This window comes from Seriola lalandi, unplaced genomic scaffold (genome assembly GCF_002814215.2).
Source record: "Seriola lalandi dorsalis isolate HSWRI2012SDOR001 ecotype SW California unplaced genomic scaffold, Sedor1 jcf7180002054960, whole genome shotgun sequence".
Classification (NCBI taxonomy): Eukaryota; Metazoa; Chordata; class Actinopteri; order Carangiformes; family Carangidae; genus Seriola; species Seriola lalandi.
The window spans coordinates 196,758-221,826 of record NW_019525511.1 but is presented as its reverse complement, the minus strand read 5'-3'; the positions used below and the strand labels follow the sequence as shown (position 1 = coordinate 221,826).

The 25,069-nt window shown below is 44.4% G+C and overlaps 2 protein-coding genes across 4 annotated transcripts; one reads left to right on the top strand and one right to left on the bottom strand.

The window, feature by feature from the left end:
* Positions 1–256: 256 nt before the first annotated feature.
* LOC111645969 (ankyrin repeat and SOCS box protein 2-like) lies at positions 257–6,742 on the bottom strand. Of its 2 annotated transcripts, none has more exons than XM_023395321.2 (10): positions 6,650–6,732; positions 6,219–6,312; positions 4,756–5,371; positions 4,345–4,514; positions 2,629–2,784; positions 2,229–2,474; positions 1,981–2,152; positions 1,299–1,845; positions 1,061–1,214; positions 257–588 (listed from the first exon to the last, which is right to left on the bottom strand). In XM_023395321.2, the coding sequence occupies exons 3-10, from the start codon at positions 5,091–5,093 to the stop codon at positions 443–445; spliced, it is 1,929 nt and encodes a 642-aa protein (XP_023251089.1). In that variant the 5' UTR covers positions 5,094–5,371; positions 6,219–6,312; positions 6,650–6,732; the 3' UTR covers positions 257–442. The 2 variants fall into 2 exon arrangements, with proteins under 2 accessions (XP_023251089.1, XP_023251090.1); XM_023395322.2 differs by having other exon boundaries at positions 502–588; positions 1,035–1,214; positions 6,650–6,742.
* A 79-nt stretch (positions 6,743–6,821) lies between these two features.
* ppp4r4 (protein phosphatase 4, regulatory subunit 4) lies at positions 6,822–25,068 on the top strand. Of its 2 annotated transcripts, none has more exons than XM_023395319.2 (25): positions 6,822–8,104; positions 11,356–11,429; positions 13,203–13,305; positions 13,426–13,573; positions 14,233–14,306; positions 14,444–14,550; positions 14,655–14,762; positions 15,294–15,415; positions 15,844–15,966; positions 16,757–16,899; positions 16,993–17,112; positions 19,175–19,252; positions 19,589–19,672; positions 19,809–19,982; positions 20,075–20,180; positions 20,382–20,529; positions 20,630–20,774; positions 20,919–20,957; positions 21,059–21,130; positions 21,215–21,272; positions 21,372–21,446; positions 21,743–21,833; positions 22,705–22,766; positions 22,887–23,391; positions 24,804–25,068. In XM_023395319.2, exons 1-25 carry the CDS (start codon positions 7,997–7,999, stop codon positions 24,847–24,849), a joined length of 2,913 nt encoding a protein of 970 aa, XP_023251087.1. In that variant the 5' UTR covers positions 6,822–7,996; the 3' UTR covers positions 24,850–25,068. The 2 variants fall into 2 exon arrangements, with proteins under 2 accessions (XP_023251087.1, XP_023251086.1); XM_023395318.2 differs by having other exon boundaries at positions 21,209–21,272.
* Position 25,069: the final 1 nt, after the last annotated feature.

Sequence of the window (25,069 nt, the reverse complement as noted above, 5' to 3'; positions counted from 1 at the left end):
ACTGGAGTCCACCTGTATATATGTGTGTATATATATATATATATATATATATGTATATATATATGTATATATATATATATATATATATATATATATATATATATACATATACATATATATATATATACATATACATATACATATATACATATATACAGGTGGACTCCAGTCAAGGTGTAGAAACAGATGATGCAGAGAAATGGAGGAACCTGAGTTCATACATATTTTTATTTCATACATATATATATATATATATACACATATATATATATCACACTGTATACTATAACAGACTATATAATATATATTTAACAGACACACGGTGTTTGACTCAGATCAAAGGTCACAGTTAAAAACACCAACACGTATAATTTGCACATAGAATTTGTTCTGATGTTAATATGTGTAAAGTTAACATACACTTCATGTGAGTCAGGTGGCTTCATGTGAGTGAGTATTGGATGTCATAGTGCAGAAAGCGGATGAGTCTGGCAGGAAGCGGCAGGGTGTGGAGCAGTTTGAGTCGACGGACTCCGACCAGACGTCTGATCTTCAGCCTGCAGAGCTGCATCAGAGGGTGAGGAGGAACTGAACCACAGACACAGACAAGACACATTAGAGGTTTGAGAAGTGAGTGTCCCTCAGCTTAAACCCCACCAAGAGATAGTGCCAGCTCAACCCACAGCCCATCCAGCCAATCAGAGTGAGGCTCTACTCACGACTGAAATATGAGTTAAGTGTTTCTTATTATTAAAAAAAAAAAAAAAAAAAAAAAAAAAAAACAGAAACCCTTTAAAATATGATTGAATCGTCTGACATCTTTGACACAAGTTTTAAAATCCTGGACTGTCAGAGCAGAACTTTTATAGGAACAGGAAACTTTCTAATACCTGGTTCCTGATCTGGGATCTCTCTCAGATCTTCAGCAATTTAGAAACCTTTTAAACAAACTCTGACAAACTAAGACACTGTGACTGAAACACCTTATGCTCTGTCCACCCATAGTTACTGTTGCTATGACAACTGCCACCTGCCTGTCAGTGTTGTTTTTGTTCCTTACGAGCTTTCAGTTTGATCGGCGCCCAGCCACTGTGACTATCCAGAACCTCGAGGAGACGAGAGCAGAGACGGACGTGACTAACATAGTCCAAGAGCATCGAGATGATTGGACCAGTGACACGATAGAAAGACGTGCTGGAGACGGCTTCACAGAACTGAAACAAGATGGAGGACACTCAGAGGACAGAGGACCTTCATTTACCACATACACTGATTGATACTGAATATTCCTGACTCACCTGAATTTGGCGCCTTGCCGGCTCATGTCTGTTGACCTGCATGTCTTCAGAGGGATGTGGTTTGTGGCCGTATGGGCAGTCGAAGCAGGGCCGGGCATCACAGCCATGGTCCAGCAACAGTTTGAGCATTGGCAGACACTCCATGTTGAGCAGCAAGGCAGACGGGAAGGAGGACGGCTGCGTGGAGATCTGGGCATTAACGTCGGCACCGTACTTCAGCAGCAACATTGTCATGTCCATCCGGCCGAGCCGGACGGCGATGAGCAGCGGGTTGAAGATGTCCAGGTTGGGGTCGGCTCCGGCCTCCAGCAGCATCTCGGCAGCCTCCAGGTTCCCATTGTAGATGGAGAAGTAGAGTGGCGTACTCCGCCGGTCCTTGTACATCATGGAGCGTTCCTCCGACAGCTTGGCGTTGACGTTGAAGCCGGACTTGATCAGCAGCTCCATGATGTCGTCCCTGTCCCTCTCTGCGGCGATGTGCAGAGGACTGATACCGCTGCGCCGAACTCTGACACTGCTGGTGACTGGGATCAGCAAAGACACGATTCTGGGAACACAAAGTCAGAGTTCAGGGTGTGTAATATAACTGTGACCAAATATATCAACAGCAGAGTCACTAAAGTTTGTCATCTCCCCTGACGCTCTTTACGCCCAGTACCAGCATGAATAAAACTGTTCAGACCGTATGTGATTGTTCTGAACGGCCACATGGAGAGGCAGCAGCCCGGACTTGGTGGATCTGTTGGTGTCAGCTCTCAGAGAGAGTAGCGCCTCCACAGCTGAAACGTGACCGTTCTTACAGGCTTCGTACAGCGGCGAAGCTCCATCTCCCGCCTGTCCATTTATATCTGCACCTGAAAACATAAAGACATAGATGTCAGCTCCTGACAGGCACTAAAAATAACTGGTGGAGCGGTCTGAGTGGCGGACCATTTTTTACGAGCAGGTGGATGACGTCGACGTGTCCGTGCTGCGCGGCAGTGAAGAACGGTTGGATGCCGTAGATGTTTTTGGTTTGTAGACTGGCTCCGGCCTCCAGCAACAACCTGCAGAGCTCCAGACATCCGTGTCTGCAGGCTTCATGAAGGGCACTTAATCCCTGACTGCAGCAGCGATTTACCTGAGCTCCAGACTTCAGCAGCAGGTCTACAATGGCTACTTTCAGATGCTGGCAGGCTGACAACAACAAGAATTTTATGACATTATTTTATTGTCCACATAACATTTATAAACTTTGCATTTCTTCCTGTCCCTGTAAACTATTTTAATCCCCGATTTCACTTTACAACAGCGACATCACTGTAGCTTTCAACAGGCTCTGTGATGTCACCTGTGAACAGCGGTGTTTCTTGGTCCTTATTGGCGATGTTTGGGTCGGCTCCATGCTTCAGGAGAAAGTCGACACAGGAAACATTTCCACGCTCGGCAGCCAGGGGCAGAGCGGTCTGATTCTTCAAATTGCATTTGTTGACTGAATCGGGATGAGCTGAGGGCAGAGGTCAAAGGTCAAACTGTTTTTGTACTGTATTATTACTACTCGCATATCTGTGAAATGTAGCTAACTGCTAGGATCAAAGTATAAAACCTGTCATTTCATTTTGCCAGGAGGTGGAACTATAAGTATAACTGATTATTGGCATGTACATGGGGTATGGTTCACATGGCGAAATATTGATATTTGTCATGCCGCCATGGACACGTCATTTAACAGAAACTTCTGCCACACCCATATTTTCGAGCAGTCCTAGAAGTCATTCAAAGGCACTGTAGAGCTGAATCGACCATGTCGAAATGTGATATCACAACAAAATACTAGTTCAAACATGGGAGCAGTTGTGAGTTTTTGCAAATAATAACCAATACCTAATGACCAATGTCAGGCCTGGACTATAAAGAGGAGTCAGATGCAGAGTGACCAATTAGGCAGACTTTATTAATATATTCCAACCTCGGCAGTGAGTGACAAATTAAACCAGCTATGGAATTTATATTATCTAGACAAGACTAAAACTATCAGGGAAAAAAATCTAATAAACAAAAACCATTCCAAATGGAGGGACAAAACTGCAGAAACAAAAAGGAATAAACCAACAGAAAATCACTCCACAAGGAGGAAGACAAAAGCTAAACACTATGAACACTACACTATAAAGACCAACTAAAAACGCTCTCAAAAAACAGAGGCTCTTCAATCACACCTAAGCATCAACAACTAGAACAAAAATTCACTCCAAAAGGAGGCTACAAAAACTGCTATAAACTTGAGAAAAACAGATGACTCTAAACTATGAAAATACAAACAAAAAATCACTCACATGGAGGTAAAGAATACGTACAACACGGCAGAGACAAGGCAAGATCTGTGACGCCTGACTGGGACGCACGAACGGAAAGAAACACTCTGGCACAAGACGAAGGGAGACGCAGACTATAAGACACATGAGGGCAAATGGGAAACAGGTGGACACAATCAGGAATCAGGGAAGACACTCCGACAGGTGACACATGAGGAAGGGCAAGTGACCTGAAACGAGAGGAGAGTTACTTTTCAAAATAAAACAGGAAATGACAAGACATGGAGACAGGACAAAAACCCCAACTTGACCTCACCACGTGACAACCAATATCTAAAACAAGTATGAAATCAACTTATGAAATTCAGACAAAAGACAAACTTTTCACTAAATCATGTAATTTTTGTTATTTAAAGATTAGTTAAGACCAGGATTCATTAGTCTGGTAAATCATCATGGGGTTAACCATGTCAATAAAGTATAACCAAACTCAAATCCAGCCCTTCGGGACCGTCGTGTGGCGTAGTGGTCTAAGCAGGCGCCCACGTGTAGAGGCTACAGTCCTCGCTGCAGCTGGCCCCGGTTCGAGTCCCGCATCGGACGGCCTTTACTGCATGTCATTCCCCCTCTCTCTACCTCCTCATTTCCTGTCTCCCTCCACTATCCTGTCCAATAAAGGCACAAAAGCCCAAAAACATATATAAAAAAAAAAAAAAAAAAAAATCCAGCCCTTCATCAGTGGTGGTACTCACCTCTGACCAGGATCCGGACACACTGTATCTGGCCATAAAAAGCAGCTTCATGAAGAGCCATCCAGCCTTCATCATCTGGGTCTGTCAGACTGCTGGACCTGCATCTGACCAAATCCATCAGAGCCTCAGCATCTCCATTCATAATCAGAGCCTGCAAAGGACTGACCTCTCTGAGAAACAGAGAAACACTGAGACATTAACATGTAAACAGCTAGAAAACAACAACAAACAGCTCATCTGGATATAAACAAATACAAACATCCAACATCTGTTGAAGGACTGGTACCGGGTGAGCAAAGAGTGGCTAACATCCAGCAGCTGTCTGTTGTTGTTTATTTTCTGTTGTTTATTTTCTGCTGTTAGACGTGTGCTGGCTGTTTACAGATATTTTCTGACTGTTTGCTGACTCACCTCTTGAAGCCCTTGTAGAGAAACTGCGACAGGGCTGTTGGGGGGTTTGCACAGTTTGGGACCTCTGGGGGGTCTGAAGGTGGAGGTTGCAAGTGAGGTACGTAGTACAGGTTCCTGGGGGGGTCATGTCTCTGTCTTGGATTTGGGTTTGTTTGGGTTGGGGTAGCCAGGACAGCCGGGGCAGCAGGGGCTGAGGCTGATGATGATGATGATGTGATCTGGTCAGAACCTGGAGGACGGTGGATGTCAGCAAGGCTTCTCTCTACAGCAATCTGCAGCAGCTCTTCATCTGATAGGTGACTGTAAACATCGTAGTCCTCCAGATCAGAGACGGCCATGTTGGATTTTATGGGTGGAGATAGAATCAGCCGTTCAGAAGAGGTCCAGTCAGTTTGGTTCTGGACTAAGAAGTCTCTCAGACTCTCAGCAACAGAGTTTCCCCATTAAACTTACAGTTACTGGGACAAATAAGTGCTGCAGGTTATTTGAGTCGACCTCTTTGGATTTTGGCTGAACATGCTGGTGAATGTAACTGGAAGCCATGGAGGTCAGTGGTGTTTCTTTTCTCTGTCCGGAGGCCAAAGTATTCAAACGGACTTAGAGCTGTTGATCTGATCTGCAGAAGAAAGATGACAGAACAGTTTCCTTCTGTTTGAATCTCTAGTTTCTAACAACTGAACAAAGATCAATAAGTATCAACTCTGAAATGGATTCATATTACTCTTCTTTCTAACCCTAACCTCACCTGGAAATAGATTCCTACTGCTGCTTTGACTGATGACGTAAAAGCATAACACAACACCATATATAAAACATGAACAAAACAACGTTAGACACCACAACAAACCACAATAAACATAACTTGACAAATATTACATAACACAAAGTAATACAGCATAACGCAACGTAATGCTATATAACACAGCAAAGCGTGACATAACACAACTTAATGTAAAGTAAAATAGAGTGATGCAACATGACACAAACTGACGTAACGTTGCGTGACGTCGCGCACTGACGTAACGTACTGTGACGTTACGTGGCGTGCGTCACGCAGCGCGACGCAACGCAGCACACTGCAGCGCAACCCAAAGCGACGTCACGCAACCTAATCCTAACCCTACATAACAACATACATAAACATAATGTAAGACATAAAATCACAAAACCAAAAAAGTTTAATTTAATAACATTCAATAAAATAAATCACTTGAACAGTTATCACACAGAGCTTGCACAATATATTACAAATATATTCTTATAGTGTGTATTATTATTATAATTATTATGACAGTATGATGTTCATGAATTACATTTTCCTGAAGTATTTTGGTTCTGTGTAGGAAACTGTGTCAAATAATTTTTACAAAAGTTTGTTTTGAGGTTGACTACCTTTACCCCAACCCTAACAATGCAACAGTGATTGTGATCTTAAAGGACTGACTAAACAGTTTGAGTCGTACCTGTGAAAAGGTCCAATCAGGAGTCAGTCCTGTCTCAGTTTCCAGCAAAAATCTTCTGTTTCTGTCCCAGAGAAGTGGCGGTAGATCTGTTGGTCTGTTATAGAAGCAGTGGCAGACGAAACAGACACATGGTTCTTGTTCTAAGACTTTAGTGTCTATGACCTGGTTACAGCTGCTTTCACTGACAGAACTGCAGACTTAGACTGAAGTAGAACTACAACACATGAACAGATGTTTCTATAAGAGACACCAGATAAACCTCAACTGTCAACTCATCAACATTATTACGCATGTAGACTAATTTTATGTGTTCATTATATATGTTCATTAACACCCCCCCCACACACACACACACACACACACACACTTCATTAATCTACAGCACAGTCATGTCCAAAAACTGGACTTTGTGAATGAGTTTGGTCACTTACCACCACCCGTATCCATGGTAACCGCTTCAGCTGCTGCAGTGCGGGCCTTAGCCTACAGCTTACCCGCCTAGCGCTGCCGATCATCCGGTTCTGGTCCAGTTTCAGCCCGGTTCCGGTCCAGTGAGCTGGTTATAGCCTCCAGTCTTCAGAACCTGCAAACTGCTGCCTCTCAAATCTCCATTCAGTTTTGGGACAGTTGAACTGATTTACAATCCACCAGATGAAATGGTCAGATGCGGTAAAACGCTCTTTAAGGTCTGACGTGAACTCTCAACTTTAATGATGTTGGACTCGCTCGGTTCCGCCTTCAGTGTGGGAGACAGACGGAGCTGTGTTCAGGTGGATCGACGTTGTATTGAGATAAACACAGTGTAGGCCGAAACGGGTCGTGCCGGTTTCTAAAATCTCATTTAAAAAAAAAGGTTTTATCGCTTTACAAATGATCACAGACGCATTATAGCGCTAACATTTCAACGCAGTTCGGCGTGACGTTCGTACCGCAGAGGAAAGACCGGCTGGGTGTAGAAGTCAGGATTTTATCCCAGTAAATGATTTTTGGTGAGTTGGCTGTACGCCGAACTGAAGAGGAGATCATGTCGATTTCTGACATATCTGATATTCGAGGTCTCCCACATTCTTACTCTTAATAATTAGTAAATACATTCTGTAATACGAATTTTGGACGGAGTCCGGCGTGACGTTCTCTCCGCACAGAGGAGGCAGAAACTGTAAAAGATTTGAATGGAGTCTGTGCTGCCTGGTGTTGTGAAGACCCGCCGGAATGAAAGGTGATGTTTTTTATGTCTGCTGCTCTTCGGTTTTAAACTTTTCACGTTGTGGGTTAACTCGCGTGGAAATAAACGTTAAATCATTAATTTTCTAACGGAGTCTGGCTTGACGTTTCCTCTGCATAGGAGCGTGGATTGGTTTGGAAAGCGTTCAGCTATGGGATCTGATGCTGAACTGGGATGTTCTATTCAACAGATGTTCCTCGGAAAAGTGGAGGTTTTTCTGGAATAACCGCAGCTTGGAGGACTGGCTGAGCGCCGAGCACACACACAGACGCTGCTGAGCTGGGAAGTGCGTTTCTAACCTCTGACAGATCACTTCATCTGCAGATGAGCCAAGACGCGTTATAATATTAGAATTCTGAACGGAGTCTGGCCTGACGCCCCCAACCACCCCCCACCCCCCGGACTGATAGAGCAGGGATCTCCTAGGAAACGGTTAGTGACACTGCCCCCCCCCTGCCGCCTCGTTCTCTCATCAGGGATGGTTGGTACTGAGCTCCGCCGCCTGCTCTCCCACTAACCACCAGTACCAGACTGGGTAATTTCCAGTGAACAGATGTTCTCCAGCAGAATGAGTGTGAACCAGTCCAGCCTGCTGTATGGACAGCTGGAGGAGCTGCAGGAGCTCGCCTTCATCGAGAGGCCGATCCGCAGGAGTCTCAAGGTATTTTTACACCTCAGCCTCTGATGGTCTGAAGACTGACGTGGGGAGACATTGAGTGGGTCATGTGTTGAACAGTTTGACATGTGTGAGACGTGAAGTGATGAGGATGATGATGATTGAGGTGATAATGTGACATGTTGTATGAGTCAGTGAGAGGAAGATCAGCAGCCTCCATGTAGGAAGCAGAGGGGAGACCCGCTATGTGCGCAGCATGACGCAGTTTCTGTCTGTCTGTCCACCTGTCTGTCTGTCTGTCTGCAGTGAGACAGGTGGACAGACAGACAGGTGGACAGTCTCTTGTGTCTGTCAGGATCTCGTCACCGTAAACACTAACATTATTCTCTAACCGTTACATCAGCATCCACATGTGAGTAGGAAGAAGTGGACTGTAAGTAACAGAAGAGACGATAAGTACTGTAGGTCTATAAGAACACACACTAACAAGACTTTTGGCTAATGGTCAGTTTTTTGATCAGTAGATGGATCAGTTGGTCCATCAAAACCCTAAATGCCAGAAAATAGTTTAAAAAAATGTCCAAAACCCAAAGACTCAGTTTAACATCATGTTTGAAGAAAAGCAGCAAAGATTGAACAATTTGCTTGACCAATCAGTATTTGACCAATCAATATTTGATCAATGAATATTTGATCAATCAGTAGTTGTTCAATCAATATTTGACCAAATAATATTTAAACCAGAAACATTTGGTGCAGATTAAAACAGCTGCAGGTGAATCATTTTCTATTTTGTCTACAACTCCGGCAAATGTACAGACCCCAGGACAGTAGAAACCAGGACAGCAGAGATTAAAGACCAGGACAGCAGAGAGCAGAACAATATAAACCAGACACCAGAACAGTACAAGCCAGACACCAAGACAGTAGAAACCAGAAACTAGGACAGCAGAGACCAGAACAGTAGATGATGGACAGTAGATAAATGATGGGCAGTAGATACATGTTGGACAGTAGATACATGTTTTTGGACAATAGATACATGTTGTTCAACAGTAGATACATGTTTTTGGACAGTAGGTACATGTTGGACAATAGATACATGTTGTTGGACAATAGATACATGTTGTTGGACAGTAGATACACGTTGGACAATAGATACATGTTGTTGGACAGTAGATACATGTTGGACAATAGATACATGTTGGACAGTAGATACATGTTGTTGGACAGTAAATACATGTTGTTGGACAGTAGATACATGTTGGGACAATAGATACATGTGGTTGGACAGTAGATACATGTTGGACAGTAGATACATGTTGTTGGACAATAGATACATGTTGTTGGACAGTAGATACATGTTGGACGGTAGATACATGTTGTTGGACAGTACATACATGTTATTGGACAGTAGATACATGTTGGACAATAGATACATGTTGGACAGTAGATATATGTTGTTGGACAGTAGATACATGTTGGACAATACATACATGTTGGACAGTAGGTACATGTTGTTGGACAGTAGGTACATGTTGGACAGTAGATACATGTTGTTGGACAGTAGACACATGTTGTTGGACAGTAGACACATGTTGTTGGACAGTAGATACATGTTGTTGGACAGTAGACACATGTTGTTGGACAGTAGGTACATGTTGGACAGTAGATACATGTTGTTGGACAGTAGACACATGTTGTTGGACAGTAGGTACATGTTGGACAGTAGACACATGTTGTTGGACAGTAGGTACATGTTGGACAGTAGGTACATGTTGGACAGTAGATACATGTTGTTGGACAGTAGATACATGTTTTTGGACAGTAGGTACATGTTGGACAGTAGGTACATGTTGGACAGTAGCGTACATGTTGTTGGACAGTAGGTACATGTTGGACAGTAGGTACATGTTGGACAGTAGCTACATGTTGTTGGACAGTAGGTACATGTTGGACAGTAGATACATGTTGTTGGACAGTAGGTACATGTTGGGCAGTAGCTACATGTTGTTGGACAGTAGGTACATGTTGGACAGTAGGTACATGTTGGACAGTAGCTGCATGTTGTTGGACAGTAGGTACATGTTGGACAGTAGATACATGTTGTTGGACAGTAGTCACATGTTGTTGGACAGTAGGTACATGTTGGACAGTAGACACATGTTGTTGGACAGTAGGTACATGTTGGACAGTAGGTACATGTTGTTGGACAGTAGGTACATGTTGGACAGTAGCTACATGTTGTTGGACAGTAGGTACATGTTGTTGGACAGTAGTCACATGTTGTTGGACAGTAGGTACATGTTGGACAGTAGACACATGTTGTTGGACAGTAGGTACATGTTGGACAGTAGGTACATGTTGGACAGTAGGTACATGTTGGACAGTAGATACATGTTGGACAGTAGGTACATGTTGGACAATAGATACATGTTGTTGGACAGTAGGTACATGTTGGACAGTAGATACATGTTGTTGGACAGTAGGTACATGTTGGACAGTAGCTACATGTTGTTGGACAGTAGGTACATGTTGGACAGTAGATACATGTTGGACAGTAGGTACAGGTTGGACAGTAGCTACATGTTGTTGGACAGTAGGTACATGTTGGACAGTAGGTACATGTTGGACAGTAGCTACATGTTGTTGGACAGTAGGTACATGTTGGACAGTAGCTACATGTTGTTGGACAGTAGGTACATGTTGGACAGACCTTTTAGATGAAAACATGGTTTCCTCTTCAGTGGAGGAAATTCTGGATGGTCAGTGTCACCTGAACGCTGTGTACTGCACTTTGACATCACACCTGTGGGCGGAGCCTGTGTGTTTACGAACGTAGGGAGGGCCAATGGTTTCACAGGAGTGACTCACATGCACTAACATGCACACGTACATGCACTTACATGTACACATATGGCACTAACACGCACACGCCGCCATCCCAGCTACTAAGTACAGAGAAACTCACATCACTGACATCTGACATAACACACAGAAGGGGTGTGGCTTCGTTCTCTGCTCTGGACACCATTAGTCCACTGTATCTTTACATACAGAACAGATGCTTGCTGCTGTGTTATTGTTTAAAATCTTCTGTATATAATCTGTAAGTACAGAACTAAATTAAATGTACAAATGCAAAAAATGTCAGGCATTAATTTCTGATAAATTAACGATACAGAGGTTGCTATTATTATGACTTTCACATAATAACTAACAGACCTTTAAATAAAATAAGTGCCTTTAAAAAACACAACACTGAGTTTTTGGAGTTGTTTGTTGTTTCCTGTCAGACGGCCGAGGAGATTGATCAGCTGACTGTGGATGAAGACCTGAATGACATTGAGAGAGCTGTCTACCTGCTCAGGTGAGAGCTGTGGGTCATTGAGAAACACGTCTACACTGCGTAACCTGTGGACATGTCAGTGCTGTGTGATGTCACACTCTTCAGTGCTTTTGTGATTGTTTTTCTTTTAGTTTTCTGTTTGACCTCAGACTGTGTTGAAACTAGTTTCGGGTTGTTAGTCAGGAAACCCTCAGTCAGTTCAGATCCAAGAAGAATCCTCAATAAATAAAAAGAGGCCTCAGGTAGAAAGAAAGAAGAAAGAAGCAGTCCAGTCCTCCACCTGTCCTCCTTCCCCATGACCCAGTAAACTCTGAAGCTAATTGAACAGTGAAGGTAATCATCCTGTAGTCTGATCCCTGAGGATCTGAACTAGTTCACTGAACTCATTCAATGTCTGGACTGAAACTTGAAACACAGCTGAAACCTGCAGGACTCAGGGGTACTGGACTGTGGAGGATCAATCAGGATCTGAGCTCTGTAACTGATGTTGTAAATGTTTCTGAAAACAGAGCTTAAACTCAAATATATAAACAACAGCTGGACAGAAACCACAGGAGACCTACACAGACTGTTTGTATGGAGGGTTCTGGACTCTACTGATTCAGATTCAGGTTCTAAGATTTATTAAGGCTACGTCGTCACGACTATGTTTTCATTTTAAAATGAAAAAGATCTCCATCCAGACTATCACACCTGAAAACACACATACCTGAGCAGTCACCTACACTGAGCATGTGCGAGCAGGTGTAAACAGGAAGTAGATTGTCTCCTCTGAAAGAGGAACAGCAGAGACAGTTGTAGCATTAAAACAGAGAATGTAAGTGAACAGCAGCTGCTAGCAAAGACAGTGTTGAAGAAAATTCACTCAAGTCCTTAGTTTCAAGTTTGCTGTAGTGAAGTAAGTTTATTGGTATCCCAGGATACGGTGAGCCAACTGACACAGAGCGGGTCTGAGGCAGTAGACTGACCCAGAGTGTAGGGCAGGGGGACAGTTATACAGATGAAGACAAAGGGATGGACAACTGTATTTGCATATACCTGGGGTTACAGACATTTGGTCAGACAGGAAAGGAGGTTAGAAACAAAAGGTAATGTTTATCAAGAGGTCTTGTAGTGTAGCACTTAGGTTCAAGTTATCAAGGGGGTAGGAGTGCCTCTTAGGCTGGATCGGCATATCCACAGGTAAGGCAGGAAGGGTCCCTAGACTGAATCAGCATATGCATGGTTAGGGCAGGCGGGGCCCCTAGACTGAATCAACATATGCACAGGTAAGATGTTGTTAAGACAATGAAGCGTTGGTGATGTAAGAGGGAAGAAGGGGTGTTCTACTTGATGAAAGGATCAAGGGGCCAACTCAGTAGGGTTATAGAGTTGTTCGTAGTTGTCAGCAAGTCTACACTGAATACACTGAAGATTGTGTATATTCTTCCTCAACAGTAAGGTCAGTAACACTGTCATTCATTATCATGTTATATTCACCACTGGTAGTCCAGGCTGATGAGAGCCAATCAGGAGAGACCATGGCTGTGACCTCATTGTTTACAAAGGTCTTCAAAGAGTTTTCAAAATAAAATACAACCCCAGAGTTTTCTAAATAAAACAGGTCCAGCAGCGTTTCCAAAAGTCTCAGTTTATGTGGCTCGAAAACTCAGAAGTCGTGTGACGGGAGGTGAAAACATAGCAAAAGAGATGCTTTTTTAAAAATGAAAACGTAGTTGTGTGGAGGCGGCCTTATAGTCCCTCAGAGTTCCTCTGTGTTTTCCTTCATGTTTTTGTATTTCCTCTCCTCGTCAGTGTGGGTCAGGAGGTGCAGAGAGCAAGCGTCATAAGTAACCTTCCGAGTCTCGTTCGCCAGAATCCAGCTGAGACTTTTCGTCGGGTCGTACCAAAAGTCCGGGTATGTAACAGTCAGACTGTATGTGTGTGTGCAGGTAGACGAAGGCAGGATGAGGACAGTCATTCTGGGAAATTACAGGTGTGTCTCACAGGTATAACCTGTCCTGTCTGTGTGACTTAGGAGGCCCTGAACGGATGCGGAGCTGAAATCCAGCTGGCAGCAGCAGCATCGTTTCTAACTATCCTACAGGACGACATCATCCTGATCCACACCCACACGTACTCCATCCTGAAGACAGTCCTACTGCACCTGAACCACAGAGACACAGGTAACACACCTGAACCACTGAGATCATGATTATGAGCTACAGTTTAGAATGGGTTTGAAATCCAGCTGTGGTAAACTGGACCTGATCTGTTAAAACACTGGATTACCAGTTCAGATTACCTGAAGTTACCTGAGCGTCCACCATCACAGGTGGAACACCAGACTGGTCTGTGGCCTGTAGTTACTTAGTTTAACCTGGAGACATTTTGAATCACCAAAAACCACCAAAATGTGGACCTGTGGAGGTCCAGACTAGACCAGTTCAGTTCAAGTGAAATCTTCTGAGGACCCAGTTTCAGAGACCAGCTCATGTTAAGACTGATCAGGTGTTTCTGGTATTGACGTCGATGTTGACTTTGACAACGACGATGACGATGAAGTTGATGATGACGATGACGTTAACAATGACGATGAAGTTGACGATCACGATGACAATGGCATTGACGATGACGATGACAATGGCATTGACGATCACGATGACAATGGCATTGACAATGACGATGACAATGGCATTGACGATCACGATGACAATGACATTGACGATGACAATGGCATTGACGATCACGATGACAATGGCATTGACAATGACGATGACGATGATGATGACATTGACAATGACGATGATGATGACATTGACGATGATGTGTTTGTTGTTGTCAGTTGTGAGCAACGCCTGGTTGGAGACTCTGCTGTCGGCCATCAATGCTTTACCCAAGGAAACCATCAAACAGGAGGTACAAGGATCAGGGATCTCTACCTGTCTCACTCTGTACCTGATTCTCTCTGTACACGTCTATCTCTCTGTACCTGTGTTTCTCTTTACCTGTCTCTGTCTGTACCTGTCTTACTCTGTACCTGTCTGTCTCTGCAGGTGCTGAACCCTCTCCTGTATCAGTCTCAGCTGTCTCACTCTCTTCAGGCTCGTCTGGCCAGCTGTCGCATTTTGGGAAAAGTGGCCTGCAAGTTTGATTCCCACATGTGAGCTTTCTAATTGATTATTGATCAGATGATGAAATCTGATGGTGTGTGTTGATGTTGCTACACCTGGTGTGACACTGACATGTGTGTTCTCTGTATATCAGAGTGAGGATGGAGCTGCTGCCATTGGCTCGGTCTTTATGTCAGGATGTTGAGTTTGAGGTCCGAGCCTGTATGTGCCGTCAGCTGGAGAGCATTGCCAGAGCGACTGGGTAAACCTCACCATACACCAAGCAAACACCAACCAATCACCAACCAAACATCCACCAGCCTTAAGGACTCTTTGTGTTTGGACTTTTCAAATTAGTTTGGTCATTGTCATTTCATGTTTTATTTTGAAGTAGCTTTCTTTGTGTGTCTCTTGTTGTTTTTACTTCCTGTCTTTGTCCTGTTTCCCTCCAGTTTGATGACAGTCCTAATGTGTTTCATCTGTGTTCAATTACCCTTGCCTCCCTTGTGTCTATTTAGTCTCTGTGCTCCACTTTGTTTTTGTCAGTTTGTCCTGTTCTCCTGAGTTGTAGTCCTGTTTCGCTTCAGTGTTCCCGTTTGTTGTTCTCTGGTGTTTTCTTTTGTTCTTGGATTTTCTGTTTTTTTGTTCCTGGCTGGTGTCACCTACTCTTGGATGGTCTGCATTTGGGTCCCTTATAACTACAAAACCTGACAATACCAACTAAACGCCAAACACAAACACCAAGCAAACGCCCTGCTGAGGTGAGACAGTGTGTCTCCTGTCTGTCCTTCAGGGTGGACGACACCAGGATGGAGCTGCTTCCTGAACTTGTGGAGCTCGCTGGAGATGAGGAGAGCAGCGTCCGCCTCGCTGCCTTTGACACCATCATCAACCTGATGGAGATGATTGACAGTGGTGAGTCATTAGGTTACAACAGGTGGAGCTGAGAAACTGTCTGCAAAGTTTAAAGCCCCCTCCTTTTCAGAAACACCACATTTACAGCCCCTTACTCTTTATGAAGATTCTCAGTCATCCAGGTCATGGTTATCTGAGACAAGTTAAATCAAAGGCAACTGGACTTGGTTGTAGATACTTAAAGACATTTCACCTCATTCAAGAGGCTTCTTCAGTTGTGGCTGACCGGTGAGGAGACCCAGGTATTTCAACTCTGTAGGGTCGTTATGAGGGCCATTGATGTCACAACATAAGTGACATCAGCCTTTTGGATGAGAGGTGAAAATGTCTTCAAGTAGCTACAACCAAGTCCAGTTGCCCTCAATTCAAATTTCCTTGGTCCCCCTCCTCTCCACAAACACCATGATTAAAGCCCCCTCCTCTTTCAGATGACAGACTCCATGTAGTGGTTCCTCTGGTGATGTCAGTGTGCGAGGCATCATCGCAGGCGGATGAAGCTGTCGTGGCGTCTTTGTCGTTCCAGTTTGGGAGGCTCTGCAGTGGACTGACAGGTGAGACTCAACACTGACATCACACAGTAGAGACTGCTGAAGCTTACGTGGAATAAGTCCAGAGTATCCACCATATGAAGTTCAGTGAAGGCTGGCAGATATGAGACGGAGGTGGTGAAATAAAATTTTGTTCATAAATTGGTAATGCTGGGGGGAGGGGTAAGTTTCTTGTAGGATCACCCAAGGCAAACTGGTCCCAGATGAGAGGACAAATTTAGTGAGACCAACTATGAACAGTGACTTCAGGAAAGAGTTACCTTGCCTGGAATAGGCAGACCATGGGCCTTTCCTGGGCCTGATCTGATCAGCTGAAGGGGTGACATGGGGCAACTGCCCTGCAGGTCCACTACCTGGAAGGCTGGATGTAAGGGTCAAGTTGCCAAGCAACACCACTGGCCCTAGTGTGCTAACCACAAACTTAGTAAACTAGTCCTAGGGGTGGGAATCGTCACTTCTCTGGTGGGAATGGAGCCAGAGTTGAAGTTGAAAATGAGGCAATACCAACTAAATGTAGTTGGGCTCAAGTCTGTGCAATCACCAACTCTTGCCCAGGGTGAAAAGCACCCTGTTGTGTTGGATTTTTCCCCTGAGAACAAGAGGGTCTGTGTTTCCAACATTCAGTCCAACATCTTGTGGCAGGTGTTGGACTCCATCAGGTTTGTTCCTGTCACAGATTTAGTTTGTGGTTTTCAGGAACAGGATCTGAAAGTGTGGTTAAGCTGTGGAGTGACAGTATGGGGACTTAAGGACTGAAGAGTCGTGATGTTTCTGAGGAGTCATTGTGTTTCAGGGTCTCTGTCAGATGAGCAGAGGGGCCGGTTGCTGCAGAGGTTTAAGGTGCTGTGTGTAGCCGGTCTACAGACTGAAGGAAACCAGATTGACATCAACAACGAGTCTAAGTTGATCCGCTGCAACTGCTGCTACAACCTACCGGTAAATTCCCCACACACTCAGTAGAGCTTCAGACTTCAGTTCAACCTTCAGTCTTTCAGATGGTAGATATCACTCTTTACTTTCTCTCTGCAGGCCATGGTGATGTTTGCTGACTCCACCCACTTCCTGTCAGAGCTCTACCCATCGTTCTCCAGTCTTTGTTGTGACCCAGAAGTCAGTGTTCGACGAAGTGCTGCAGCCAGTTTCCACCAGGTCAGAATAGATAGATAGATAGATAGATAGATAGATAGATAGATAGATAGATAGATAGATAGATAGATAGATAGATAGATAGATAGATAGATAGATAGATAGATACTTTATTTATTCATGTGTCCATTAGCTCATTGTTGATGATAATAATAATAATAATAATAACAGTTGATAATAAATAAACAATAATAATTGGATTAATCCACTTCCTTTGGCTGAGGCGTTGTATAGCCTGATGGCAGTGGGAACAAAAGATCTCCTGAACCTCTGTTCTGCAGCGCAGTGAGATTAGATGTTTGCTGCAGTTGTAGCTGCTTCTCTGTCCTACCAGAATGTTGTGGAGAGGATGTTGGTATTTTCCAAGATGGCCTCGATTTTACATTGCATGTGTCTCTCCACAACAGTCCTGAGTGAGTCCAGACTCCTGCAGCACAGACCCAGCCTTTTTGACCAGCTTGTCCAGTCTCCTTGTGTTCATGTCTGACATTCTGCTGCCCCAGCAGACTGCAGCATTAAAGAGTTACACTGGCCACCACTGACTGATAAAACATGCAGCATTTCACTGCAGACGTCAAAGGACCTGAGCCTCCTGAGGAAAAAGAGCCGGCTCCGCCCCTTCAGGTAGATGGCATCCGTGTTCAGGGACCAGTCCAGTTTACTGTCCAGGCGCATACCTAGGTATTTATAAGTGTGCACCACCTCAATGTCCTTCCCTCAAATGTTGACTGGCTGAAGGGTGGGCCTAGACCTCCGAAAGGCCATGACCATCTCCTTGATCTTGGAGGTGTTCAGAAGGAGGCAGTTCTTCTTGCTCCATTCACTATAGGTCATCGTCAGTGCCCTGTACTCCTCTTCCTGCCCGTTCCTCATACGCGCCACAATAGTTGTGTCATCTGAGTATTTCTGGATGTGGCAGGATTCAGAGTTGTATTTAAAGTCGGCCGTATACAGGGTGAACATGAACGGAGCCAGAACAGTTCCCTTTGGAGCCCCGGTGCTGCTCATCACTGTCTCTGAGACACAGTTACCCAGCCTGACGTACTTTGGTCGTCTTGTCAGGTAATCCACAATCCAGGATGTGAAGCAGGGCTCCACCCCTATCCCATCCAGCTTGTCTTTAAGAGTGGGGGGTTGAATGGTGTTAAATGCACCTGAGAAATCAAAGAACATAATCCTCATGTAACTACCTGGCTCATCCAAGTAAGAATGGGCCTAGTGGAGCATGTAAAGGACGGCACCATCCACTCCAATATGTTCTTTTGTAGGTGAACTGTAGAGGTACTAGTGCTGTTCAACCTGTGTCCTCAGAAGGTGGCTTCATGATGTGTGATGTGAAGGCCACCGTTCTGTAGTCATTTATCTCAGCTGGTCGTGCTACTTTATGTATTGGAACAAGACATGATGTTTTCCACAGGACCAGGATCCTCCCGGTTTGAAGGCTTAAGTTAAAGATCCTCTGGAGAGGCTCAGCCAGCTGGGCTGTACAGGCCTGTTGCCTTTCCAGGACGTATCCTCTTGAGCTCCACCCTCACCTCCTCCACTGTAAAGGACAGGAGACTTGACCCCAGTGTGGAGGGAGGTGCAGCTGCAGTGTCAGGTTGTGGAGAAGATACCATAGGAGAAGCTGCAGCTGAAGCAGTGGGAGAGAGAACAGTGTCAAACCTGCTGTAGAACAGGTTGAAATCATTGGCCTTGTCCACATCACCTCATGTTGCACACACCTGAACTTCTCCTTGTCTTCATGAACAAATAACATCATGATGTTTCATCTGTTGTGAGTGTGAACAGTAGTGAAGTTTGTCCGAGGGTGGCACTACTGAATAGATCATGGAGTGGTTTAAATCTAAAGGGTTCATCCTCTGAGGAGCAGGAAGGAAGTTAGGACACTGATGACCAGTACCAGTTGAGCGATCATGAACATCACCTGCCTTGGGTTCTGCATGGTTACAAAAGCCAAGAGATAAGAGATGAAAGAAGGAAGTGTTCAGTGTTTGAAAGTTTCTTCTGCTAATAGTTTGTAAAACTGTTTCCCCTCTTTCTGTTGGCCCACCCCAACTGTCAGGTGGTGAAGCTGCTCGGTTCAAACGTCCAGGTGGTCCACAAAGAGCTTTTGGTCCTACTGCAGGACGACGCTCTGGAGGTGAGAGCCCCCGCTCAGTCCACATTGTTAGCATGTTTCTTTAGAAACTCTTCACTGAAGTCACAGCAATGAGTGTGTGTTTGTCATCACAACATCGCCGTGTCGAAGTTGTTTCCATGTGTGTTGTTGTATTTATGTGAGGTCTAGTTTTTGTCTTTGGACTGAGTTGTAGCTATGAAGCAGATAAATCATGTTTGTGCAAATGTTACCACACAGTGTGCCAAACATTTAACAACGGCCCAGACCAAACACACCTACATTTTCTTCAGAACATGTAGTTTCTTCAATTCAAATGTTTGTGTTATCTGTACTGAAGCCTCTGCTGTTGTTGTTGAGGTGCTGGATGCACTGATGAATCACCTGGAAGAAACTCTGGAGGCAGTTCTGTCCAGAGGAGAGAACCTGACGCTGGACAACAAGGTAGGAAAACAAACCTCTGACTTTAAACTAGTTCTAAGTTCAGCCTGGGTTTTTCTTTCTTTTCCTGTTTTTTTCTATAACCCTGGTTCCTCTGTTCTTCCACGTTCTCCGGTGGTCCCCATTTTCTCCTCATCAGTTCCCAGAACTGCTGACGGCCCTGTTGTTGGCAGAGCAGAAGGTTGGTTCTTCTCTGCGTTGGCGGCTGCATGAAAAACTGCTGCAGCGTTACAGCTGCCTGGCCAGACTGCTGCCTGGAGAACTGCTGCACCAGAGCTTCTCCCCTCGCATCTTCATCATCCTCACCACCAATGTCAGTACTACTAGATGCCACAAGACGTGACATAATTCAACAGGTAAACAGCTGAACAGACAAGTAATCCCCTCTGGTTACTGTGTTTGCAGAAGGTGTTGCCTGTGCAGAAGGAGGCAGCTCGGACGTTTTGCATATTCCTCCGCTACAATCGCAAACAGGAGCAGCGCCAGGAGATGATGGAGCGACTGATCCAAGGTCAGAACACCATGGTCCTGTAGTCTCAGGTGCTTTGAGTACGTCACCTCAGTAATTTGTTTTAAAAAAGCTATTTTTTTCTTAAAAATCTATCACAACCTCTGTAAAGATCATAAATGACTGTGATTTGACAAATGTTGAGCAAATTGTGAGGACACATTAGAAGCTTTGCGTTCATGTTGGTCTGTCTCTGATCCTCAGATCTGGCCCAGGGTCGGAGCTACTGGAACCGTCTGAGGTTCCTTGATGTTTGTGAAATGGCCTCTGAGATTTTCTCCAGAAAATACTTCAACAAACACTTCCTGAGTCCGGCACTGGAGCTGGTCCACGACCCCGTCGCCAACGTTAGGTAGTTCTGTCAGAACTCTGTCCAATGAGGCAGGTCAAATCTGTCTTTCTGACATCAAATGTGACACACTGGTCTGCCTGTTCACATGTCTATCTGTCAGGTACAAGCTGTGCCAGTTGTTGCCCAGGTTACGTTCGTCGCTCCGTCTGCCAGCTGATAAACAACTGCTGCAGCAACTCGACTTCTGTGTCCAGAAACTTTTATGCAGAGAGAAAGACAAGGACGTGGTGGCAACCATTCGCAAGGTAACATCCATACTACCTGTGACCAATCCAGACCTCTGTCAGACGATTCTGTAGACTTGAGATGAATCCAATCCACAGAGACCAGAGTTTGCTTGTTAGCCTTGATAGGTGTAGATGATTCACTGTGTTCATCATGTTTTCCAGACAGTGTTGGAACTGGACAAACTGGACCTCACAGAACCTGTAAGAAGCCTGTTTTTAAGACCTGGACTGTAGAATAAATAACAGCTGAATGTTTTGTTTCTGTTCCGCTCTACATCTGGTCTCTGGTCTCTTGTTGTCAGTTTCATAAGAGGCAGGAGAGGGATTTACTGGACCAGAAAAAGGAGAAGGAGGAGACTCTGCTGCTGGAGATGGTGAGTCTGAACCTGACAGCTTGTCTACCGTCTAAATCACTTCCTGTTATGTTGTAATGACATTTCCTCTGTCGTCAGGAACAGCTGGAGCGACAGCAGAGCGAAGGGAAACTCAACTCTGAAAAACATACAGAGAGAAAACGTGAGCACAACTGTCCTTTTACTTTTGAATGAGTCAGAGGGGGAAGAGCTGACTCTGTTTGGTCTTTAGTCCCGTCTGTGAACCATCTCTCTTTGACAGGAAGGGAAAGCAAGACCATTCTCTCTGCAACCAAATCCATGTCCGTGTCCTCATCTGGAGCCGCCTTGTCCTCTGGTAAGACAGAAATATGACGACTGATAAAATGTTTTATCTTTGAACTTCCAACACAATCTTGTTTTTTAGTCTTGACAGACGTCTTCTCAACGCACTTGTCATTAATGATGGTAGATGTACAGATTTTTATCGCCAGCATTAGTTTGGTGGATGGTTTATGATGAGTTCTAATTATCTTTACAGTCCCGGAGATTGGTACATACCGGACTGTGGTGGATGTTTTCAGGCTCATGTAAACAGTGTTAAGAACATGGAGGTGTATCCGAAAATAATGATGATGTGTCTTCTTCTTACAGGTAAGGAGATGAGGAAGGCTAAACTGTCACGGAGTCGATCCCTCAGCAGTCAGCCAACAACATCTAAAACCGCCAACTCAGATAGACCTGTGTAAGACCCACCAGAACTCCTTCACTTTCAGTTTAACTTTCTTAGGGTCTTTCTTGGGGGTAAATGGACCATGAGATAGATCAGCATTGTACTGGACTGTTGTGGTTCAGAGGGAGCTGATCCTGAAGTGGATCTCTGTTTCAGTCCTCAGCTGTGGTCCTGGTCTCTGGGTTAAGACTGAAAGAATGACATGGTGGATCCATGATTGCCCATGGCAAGGGGTCTGCACTCAGATCCAGGAGGAGAACCACTGCTCCTTCATATTGAAAGGGGTCAGCAGACATGGTTCAACATCTGATCAGGATCGTCCAGGGAGAACTTTTCTTTAACAGTTGAACAGAAACTGTATTTTCTTTGTTGCCTCTTTCTGGAGCTCCTTCACTTCCTGCTTGATGATGATGTTGTTCTTTGCCGTTGTGGTCTTCATGACTTTGTCAAAGTCAGACATCTTGTCCCTCTTCTGTCTTGCCCTGATCTTGTTGACTTGTACCTTCTCCCAGATCGGGCACTGTGAGATGTCTTTGGGGACTAACCTCTTGACCCCTGTACAGGAACAATCAATAAAAGTCCAGTTTTGGTCGATCACACCTGTAATAACACCAGTCTGAACGTATGGGTCAGAAAGAGGCGTAGGAATCACAACCCAGGAAAAAGGACATTACAATCTCTGGTGGACATCTAGTTTTCACTTGGTGCAGTGAGGTAGACCTGGACTCAGGGTATGGTCAGTGCACTCTGACCTCTGACATCACTGGTGGGTGGGGTTACTTGTGCTTAAAGTCACTGTAGAGTTTTATCTGTTGGTTTTTAAATGTGGACTGGAACAAGGTTCAAGGTTCTAAATGTTCTGTTTTCTGGTTCTGTGATTCAGGAAGGTTAAGGAGCTGAGTGGTACATCTGGATCTGGGAAGTCCTCCATGATTCAGAGCAAAGGTACCACATCTTTACACACACCATATCATTAACCCTGATTAGGATCAGTTGTTAGGACTGCAGGACACAGTCAGGATGATTCATGGTCATTATTCTTACATCACTTCTGGTGTTTTATAGATGACTCCCTAAGGACTGTCCACTTCACCATGGCAACTCAGTCCACCTCCTCCATGCCAGTCCTGATCCGCAGCAACACCACCAGCCTCCTGGACAGGGCTAGTACGCTGGACCACAGAACTAGTTCCATGGACCACAGGGCCAGTTCCATAGAGCAGAGAGACCATAGAACTGGCACACTGGACCATAGAACCAGTAACATGGACCACAGGAACAATATGGTGGACCATAGAACTGCTGCAATGGACCACAGGACCAATACCTTGGACCAGAGAGACCACAGAAGTAGTACCTTGGACCATAGGACCAGTACCATTGACCAGAGAGACCATAGAACCAGTACCTTGGACCAGAGAGACCATAGAATCAGTACTGTGGACCAGAGAGACCATAGGACCAGTACTTTGGATCAGAGAGATCATAGGAGCAGTACCTTGGACCAGCGCAGTAAAACAATGGACCGGGGATGCGGAGTCAAGGAGAGCCAGTCCAGAAAGCTGTCGATGTGAGTTCTAGCTAAAACATTCACATTCTGGTGGTAGAACTCTTTCAATTGATGGTTCCACATGTTTTTTTTTTTGTTTTTTTTTACAGTTTATCACCCAAAAACTCTTTAGACAAGGTTCCAAACCAGGTTCTCTCTTACTGAACCAATTACATGTCTGTGTGCCCCTCCCCTCAAGACAGGGTCATCTGAGGTAACCTGGTTTTAGCCCTGGTCTAATCCCATATAATCTTGTTATTTACACTGACTCAGACCCTTATATCCAGAGCATGTATATCCCAGACTTAATTCATGTTTAAATTTGGGCTGTCTTAATCCCGGTTTTGTTTTAGCCCCACTGTTCACCTGGTTTTAGCCTTAGATTCCACTTGTTTAATCCAGTTTTGACCCTGATTTAACCTGAGCTTTAACCTGATCTGATTAGCTAGCTTGGTCCTGGTTTAGCCTATTCAAACCCTGGAATATCCCTATTTATATATCCCTATCCCTGCTTCATGGCTGACTTGGCCCAGGTGTAGCCCTCTCTAAACCTTTGTTTATGTCTTGTTAGTACTCATTTTTCTTCCGTCTTTGTTCCTACTTTAGCCCTGATTTTCTTCTTATTGTTGAGCTCTGACTTTATTCTGGTTTATTCTGGATCTTAGTTTAGTCCAGGGGTCGGTTACCCATCGCTCTTTAGTCCTTCCTCCTGGCTCCCTAGCTTTGTCACACTTCTTACATCTTGTTATCATTGTCCTGAAGTCATCCGTACCCAATTATGAAAACATGTAGCCTGTACAACAAATTAAAAAAAGGTTTTAGAACTTCGTTAGATACTAGTCATGCTACATCACAGCGCTGGTGTCTGGGTGTTTTCCTCAGATAGATGTGGATTCAAAATCCAAAGAAAGAAGTGTCAGAGCAAAACTTTAATAGTGTGTTGGCAGGTGTGTTTGTGTTCACCACCTCTGCTTAATGTTTATTCTGAAGTTAATAAACAAGATAACATGTGACGGTGAAGAAGGACCAGAGTAAAGGTAGTTTGCCAACTGTTTATTTCTTGTAGTTCTATAATTTCATTAATGTAACAAGTGTTAAAGTGCCAAATGAGCATAACCAGCCACAACAGACGACTTATAAAACATGTTCATTTAGACCAATACCTTAAAGGGCTCCAGATATTTTCTTTTGTGTGCCTGTTGGACATGAAAGGTTGTCGACCCCTGGTTTAGTCCCGACCCTGGTGTATTGCTAGCTTACCTTGACTTAACTCTCATGCTGTTTTAGATCTGTAATGGTTCAGCCCAGATTTCATTGAGCTGTGTTTCTGAGTTTTACCTTGGTTTAGACTCTGATTATCTTTAAGTTTCTGGAGATTGAACTTTGTGTTTACAGTTTTAAATTATTAATGTGCTGTTTTTTTTCCCCAACAGAAACAGGAAGTCGAACTCTTTCAGTGTCCAGTCGGGTCGAGACTGAAGATGATGATGTCAGCATACCTCCAACAGGCCATTAGCCAATCAGCAGTCAGGGAGCACTTTCAGGACATTACCCAGAATGCAACAGGACATCATCTCTGCCTGACAGTGACAAACAGAGACAGTAGAGCCTAACCTCTATTTGTATCTACTGAACACTGTGTATTCTAATAATCGCATCCTGTCACCTGATTGGTTCAGTAAATTCCACACATTTAAAC